General features: G+C 48.0%; 1 protein-coding gene across 1 annotated transcript in view; it reads right to left on the bottom strand.

The window, feature by feature from the left end:
- Positions 1–4,622: 4,622 nt before the first annotated feature.
- The window catches only part of DOCK2 (dedicator of cytokinesis 2), a 401,682-nt gene continuing 399,076 nt past the window's right edge, over positions 4,623–7,228 (bottom strand). The window contains exons 51-52 of the mRNA XM_055325894.1: positions 6,064–6,206; positions 4,623–5,148 (exon numbers count right to left, since the gene is read on the bottom strand). Coding sequence (XP_055181869.1) covers positions 5,086–5,148; positions 6,064–6,206 — 206 coding nt within the window. The 3' untranslated portion in view covers positions 4,623–5,085. The remainder of the gene's footprint in view (positions 5,149–6,063; positions 6,207–7,228) is intronic.

Raw genomic sequence — 7,228 nt, 5'->3', positions numbered from 1 at the left:
ATACAGCTTACAAGCAAGCGATTGGGCATGTGGCTAACAGGTACTGGGAAGATGCACGAGGATGGATCTGAGGGTGTCTAGGCTTAGGTGGTTGTAGAAAATAAGGTTGGATAGGAGAGAATTCATTGGCATAGGGCATGTATGCTTTACTGAGCATTCAGTGTTATAGTAAATCTATTTGGAGCTGGTTTTCTAAGATGATTCCTTAAAGATTGAACTGATGATGGCCTACAGTGGAGTGGAGATGCCAGAGCTTCCTTGGTTTATTCAATGAATGCTATTAATAAAGAGGGGGCCTGCCACCTCTCACCCATGTGAATGTTACAAAATTTTGGACTCCAGGGGTCAGGACATGCTGAACATCCCATTGAATATACATGACAAGCTGTTGCATCTCACATTTCCTTCCATTCAAAAAGAGGCATCAAACTTGAGGGGCCATTTTAGATTTTTGAACATAAATAACTTGGGAATACTGCTTCAAAAGATTCATCAAGTAACTTTGGAACATGCCAACTTGAGCAGAACCTAGAGCAAAAATAGTGTGCAGCAGGTCCAGGCTGTGGTTCAAACAGTTCTGTCTCCAGGACCATATGATCCAGTAGTTTTGATGCTGCTAGAATAGTCTGTGGTAGATGTGGGTGCCAAAGAGAGTTGCTAACAAGGCCGTTTATGATAATCACAGCACATACTTCTGGAATCTAAAGCACAGCTATATACTTCTTGCCCCTCTGTTTAAGTAATTGCTCCCAGAGGGCTACTGGGTCCTGGCAGAAGCTGAGCAGCTCACTGGGGGACACTGACAATGCAAATGGAGATGTCCATCATGGATGTCATGGGTGTCTCCAAGTCATAAAGTGGGTCAACATGGCAGAAACCCATCATATTATCAGAATCCCATGGTACCTACTTTTGCTTCACTGATGTCTCTTCTTTAACCCAGACCTGTGGACCCATGGAGGGGTTCCATATGGCCACCTTATGGAAGGATAAGACTAAAGTCTTGTTTACTGATGAGAGGCCTACTCGGTTGGTGCTAGCCAGAAATGGACTGGTGCTATGTTATGGCCCCAACGAGAGTTGAGGGGAATCTCCCCAGTGGCAGAGCTGCAAGCAGTACCCTTGGCTGACCTATCTAATAGAGAGAGGCATGAACTGAGATAGACATTCAGACTCCAAGCAGTAGAACATGGCTTGGCTGGTTGGTCAGGGGATTGAAAAGACTAATACTGGAAGATTAATAGCTGGGGTCTAGGGAATATGTATGTGCATGGTCCAGCAGGAAGAGATTCAAAGCTTGTAGATCCACATTTCAATACCCACCAGAAAGATTGATAAGGTGGGTGACAATCAGGTGAATTAGATGACCAACAAGCCTTGCTCCTCAGCTACGATTTGGTTGCCCAATGGACCAAAAATGAGCAGGGATGGAGACTGCATGGGTCCAACAATATGAGATCCCTCTCATCAAGGATGATACAGTCATTGCTACTGTTGAGTGTCCAGCATGCCAGTGGCTGACTAATACTGAGTCTGTGACATGACTCTATTCCTCAGGCCAACTTGGTTACCTCTCACCTGCCACTGTCTCCTATCCCTTTCCCCCTTTCTCACTGTCCTAGAATTGCATAGCCCTCAAGTACAAATAATCAGTCATTGCCTGAGAATCTGTTTCCTTGGGAACTGTGGCTACGACAAGAAGGTAGAGGCACTCAATATTCAGAAAGAAGAGCAAACAGATGGGTTACAGATTAGGATGTCTGGAGGGCAGAGCCCAGCCTGATTTCAGATGTTGGGATGGCCATTCATTTTTCTCAGTTTCTCTACTATTTGCTAACATAAAGTTGAAAGTTTGGAAGAAAGTCCACTCCATGCTTAGAGATAAGGCTAAAAATGCCCCTCCCCAAAGAATAGTAACCTTGGTGCCCTAGATCACACTAGAATGTGAATGATAGACATCAGCTCTATCTCAAAGGCAGAGGAAGGGTCATGGGAAAGCAAGGGGTCTCTGGATGCTTAAACAGAGGGTGAGAGTGCAATGGAAGGGAGATTACCTACAAGGAAACCAGTGAGTTAGGCGGGGCTGGTTATAGATGGAGTCCTGCTGATCATAGCTAGGCAAGCTTGGAGGAGTCACTGAACTGTAAAATGAGAGGGTTGGATGAAATAATCTCTAAAGGTCCCTAAAAACTCTCCGCCAGGAAAGGAATAGATATATCGAGTGGATCCTTCCTTCCACCTCGCCCAGCCTCCTTCCCAAGAGCTCTGAAGGCATACGTATGCCTTTCCTAGATCACACTAGTGAGTTTGACAGACTTTGGTTATAATAAGGTAACCCTCAGGGGCACAAGGAAAGTTGTTCTGGACACATAGCCCCCACCTTCACTTATCCTGGGGGCCATCACTGGCACTGGCGGGAGACTTTCCAAATGAGCATGGAATGTACAGAGTCTGATGTGGAGCTGAGGTTAAAGCCAGAAAGTGAACATGTGGATTTAGGTCATGAGGCTAGAAGTGGACACAATTGGCTGTGCCCTTTACTGGCTGGGTGACAAGAGCATACCACCAACTCCCCAAGCCTGAGTTTCCACCTCACTGTGGTTGGGATCCTTGTGCCAGTCTTGTGGGATTGGTGTGAAGATGTGAGAAGAGAGGAGGCATAGGGTAAGCGTCTGGTAAATGGAAGCTTTATTATCATTGTTTGTTATAGTTATTAGTGCTGGCATGGATGTTACTGGCACGTAGCCACAACATCTGGAATTCTCCTGACAAAGCACCAAGTGGGCCATCAGCTTGTGACAATCCTAATTGAAATGAGATTTGACGTTCAAACTCTGTTTAAATAAGAATCTACCAATTCCACTATTTGCTTCACTTCTATGGGAAAAGGATGAGTACTCAAAACCCCTTCAGACTTAGTAAAAACTCACAAATACTGACAATTTTCAGGAAATGGAACTCATGGGGCCACACACGTGAGTGAGGAGAACAGAGCCATGGAGTTTTTAGAGGTTAAAACTGACTTTTCCAGGACACGGAAATAGTGGCTGCAACTGGGTGGTTTTTGCAAGATGCCTTGGTAAGAAATGACATCTGTAATTACAAGGCAAAGGATTGTGTCTGTTCTTCTACAGCCGTGGGAAAAGGGGAGACCATTTTTCATCTCTGTTGAGATTTTGTCACAGCAGTTCGAAGAGGAGACATTTCAAAGATAAATATTGGGATCTCATAGTTTGAACCGAGAAACAGCAGGCCTGGGAGGCTCGAGCCTATAACCCAGAAAGGAAGAAGGGAAACAGGATCAACTGATGCACTAAAGGACACACAGGCTCCAGTGTCTGCACGTGAAGCATAGAGATGTCCAGAGGTGTCTGGCTCCTCAGCTCCTTTAGAGCCTCACTTCTCCAGAGCTCCTTCGGAAAGTGAATTCAGCCAGATTCCAAACCTTCAGGAGCTTTCTCCTCACCTTAGAGAAACCATAACTCAGACAAAACACCAACTACCACCGTATCAGAACTTTGTTGATGGTTGAGGGAATTGGAGGCTGCCCCAGCAGCAACAGGTCTAGGGCTTGGCAAGGGGAGCCGGAAAAAGAGACCGGGGTGGCCAAAGGCTATGGGGACTCAGGCATGAAGGTGTCTGCACAGAGTCATGGTCAAAAGCCAAGCTTCCTGTCTGGCTGCCTGGGTTTGAATCCCAGCCTTTCCACTTACCAAGTGGATGATCTTAGGTCACGTCATGCCTCTGTTTATTCATCTGGGTAATAATCACACCCACCTCTTAAATCTTGATATAGGAAGCTAGTTCTTATGTCTGTAACACTGTTCTGGGGGAAGTCAAGCTCAATCATTTTGAGCTCTTATCATTCTTATCCCTCACTACCCCAGGGACCCTGTCTTTAAGAAGGACCCTGTCCACCCTACATCACTAGATGGCTCTAGCTCTGAGCTCCATGTTGCCATGCACTTAAAATCCACCCAGAACTGACTTCCTTCCCAGAGGGGGTCTTTGGCATCTGCCGAGACCTCTTCTTGCACAGTTCCCTTGGGTTATGGAGGTGACCCTCTGTTCCCATCATGCTCTCTTCTCTGCCCAGAGGACCTCCTCACCTTATTTGGGTCTCATCTGAGAAGTTCGTGATTCCTCCAAGAAAAGCTACCACTTTGACCTGGTGACACAATCCAAAGGCCAGACCATTAGTCCACTGTTTTCCTAACTCTTGAGCATTTGGTTGGGTAGATTTTCCATTCCTTTCCAGAAGGGGAAAAAGGTAGTATGAAGATCACCTGAAGAATATTTTGGCAGACTTTTCCGGCATCCCTACTCCCCAGCATTCAGTCCCTAAGGAACTGGAATCGTAGAGAAGATTCCTGGGGGTGGCATGGACAAGATGGGCAAATCTGGTGCTTGTGACAGGCTGGGGCCAGGCCCCTTAATATCACTGCAGGCCCTGGGTGGCCTGCCTTCCCACCTTCCGCAAGCTGCAGGGATGCTGTTTTTTATTTTATTTTATTTTATTTTATTTTATTTTATTTTATTTTATTTATTTTATTATTATTTTATTTTATTGCAGGGATGCTGTTGATGGAATTATGCAACAACGCTGACTGGAGCCATGGACCCAGTTTTATTGTCAGTAAGAAACAGCAACACTTTGGAGAAGATCAGCTAGGAAAAAGACTGGTTGGTTGTATTAAAAAATGTAAAGTACAAAACTATTAACCAAAAATAAAATAATACTTTAAAGGCTTTTCTGTTAAGTGCTAGGACTTAAAAAAATGAAATAAAAATACAGCTCCTTATACCTAAGAAACCAGGTTACAAAAAGATGTGCCTAGGATGTTGGGGAGAGCATGGTGGGAGAAAGCATCCTTGCTGGCTCCTTGTGTGTGCAGCCCAGAACCCAGGCTGGGGTGTCCTCACCCATCTCCTGGATTACTGGAGACCAGATCAGCCCTTGTTTCCCCTGAGTGAGGGCCACTGGAAGGAGGTCTCCCCACTGAAGCATCAACATCCCACTGTGTCTCTCTTCCTCTGGAAACTCTCCTCTCTGGCTTCCCACATGTGGCCTTGGTCACCAGCAGCTCACAGGTCTGAGGACAGGAAGTCAGGGATCTGCTTGCCTTCTTCAGCAGGTTTGCTGGCCAGCTTTATGGGAGAAGAAAACAAACACACGCAACCCCAGGATGGGAGTCTCATGAGCACCAAATCGGGGCTTCCCAGTCCCAATCGCAAGGATGTCTGCCCAAAGCCCAGGGCATATGAGGTAGGATGACCCTGAATGTGGCCAGAGAGGCAGTACCTCTAAGTGGCTAGAGCACCGACTTTGCTGTTTCATGCACTGCGGGCCAGTGGCTTCCCTAACTCCGTGAGCCATATAAAATCCTCACAGGCACCATGGAAAGTCACATCAGACAAGGTTTAGAAAGCGCTCAGCGTGGTGCCTGGCTCACTGCACGCTCACAGTAAACTTGCGATTATTATAGTAGCAGAGTTCTGGTTTGTATCATCTTGAGGATCAGAAGTGTCAACCGTACTTTTTTTTAAATCTTGAGTAAAGACTGACAAGTAACAATAGGAGATGGGATTTAAAAAGTCAGGGCTGGGAAACTAACTTTTAATTAGTAGGATTTTGTAATATAGGTTGAATAGGAAAGCTCCTCCAAAAAAAAAAAAATTAAAAAGCACTTTCAGCTTCTAAAGATAGCTGACTGTTGTGGCTCTGACAGGCACCCCAAAGGGCAGTTCAAGAAAAGGATGGTGACTGGTCCTGAGGTCCCAGGGGTCCTGTGTGTGCCCTTGACACGTGACTGCAGCCCAGCTGGGGTCAGTCCTGCTGTGAGACCAGGGCCCAAGAGAAGAACTGCAGTGGCAGCATTTCTGGCCAGTGTCCCAGCCCCTGCAGACCCTGACCATGCTTCCCGGGGAGTGCTCACATGTGTGTGCGTGTGATGCACACACATGCTTGCCTCCCCTCCTTCCCATTTTCTCCTCTCTCTGCCTTGCTTTCTTCCCATACCCCCTCCCACATACCCTCATCTTTCTACCCATCTAGGTCCTCACCATTGTCTTGAAGAACTGATTTACTTTCTTCCGTTTGAGTGTCTTCTTGTCGCCGTCTGAGAGAGGGAAGAAGGTCTGGCTGAGGCGGGGGGACGAGTTGGCGTCATCCATCCCAGGCATGCCTGCCACTGAGAGCGTGAGGGCTGGAGGGAGAGTGGAGAGAGGGAGTGAGTGGGTGGGCAGAGGAGAGGCAGTGTCCAGGGGACAGGAGGGTGACGTGGGGGAGGCAGGCAGGAGACAGGCTGGGGAACAGAGACAGAAGCCAGGAAGGACACATCATGGTGCCAGGCAGGAGGTGGGAAGGCCTGCTTGCTGCCTTGAAGGGGGCTGTTGAAGCTGTCCTCCCAGGCAGGGCTTGCCAACCCCACAGGCAGGGCCCTTGGTGGAGCCTCTGTGCTAGAACACCGGGGATGTGGGGGAAAGCCTCCTGGCTGCTGGCGCTCTGATTTCCTCAAGGGACATAGCCTTTTGCCCCAAGGTGGGGAGACAATGTGAGCTTACTCACCCTTCCCCTTCTATACCAGGAACCTGGCTTTCTCACTTTTCCCCAAGGCAGGGGCTGGTGGAGAGAACTGGCAGTTACAGCCCTCAGCTTGGAGACACACAGACCTGACAAATCAGCTACCTCTGGATGCTCAGTTTTGACCTTGGTAACATGGGGACAAGAGCACAGACCTCCAGGGTATCATGGTAGTGTGAGGATGACAGTGACATGACTGTGTGTCTGGCCAGACACCACAGCTTAGGGTGCGACTGGGCAGGGGTCAAAGGCACAGTTCCAGGGGCAAAGGGCCTGGCCTGAACTCAGCCTCTGTCTTTTCCCAGCTGGTGATGTGTGAGAGACTGACATTCTCAATGCCTCAGCTTTCTCATCCACACAGTGGAGCTAAAGACACCATCTACTTTGTAGCTATGTGTTGAGGTATAAATAAATGATGAAGATTTTAGCACAGGGCCTGGTATTGGTCAGCACTCAGGACATTTCCTTGCTGAGATCTGCCTGCCAAGTTCCACAGGGCAGTGCAGGTCTGTCTTGCTCCTCTCTGCCCTCGTCCTTGGCGCAGAAAGCATGGCACAGAGTGGCTGGCACAGGGACAGCTGTGTGTCAGATGCAGTGATCTTGGGTGTGCCCATCCCCATTAGGGCTGCAGGATCCCCCTCTGAG

The sequence above is a fragment of the Nyctereutes procyonoides genome, unplaced genomic scaffold (assembly GCF_905146905.1).
Source record: "Nyctereutes procyonoides isolate TBG_1078 unplaced genomic scaffold, NYPRO_anot_genome, whole genome shotgun sequence".
NCBI lineage: Eukaryota > Metazoa > Chordata > Mammalia > Carnivora > Canidae > Nyctereutes > Nyctereutes procyonoides.
The sequence above is the reverse complement of the archived record's forward strand: the minus strand, read 5'-3'. Positions and strand labels throughout refer to the sequence as shown.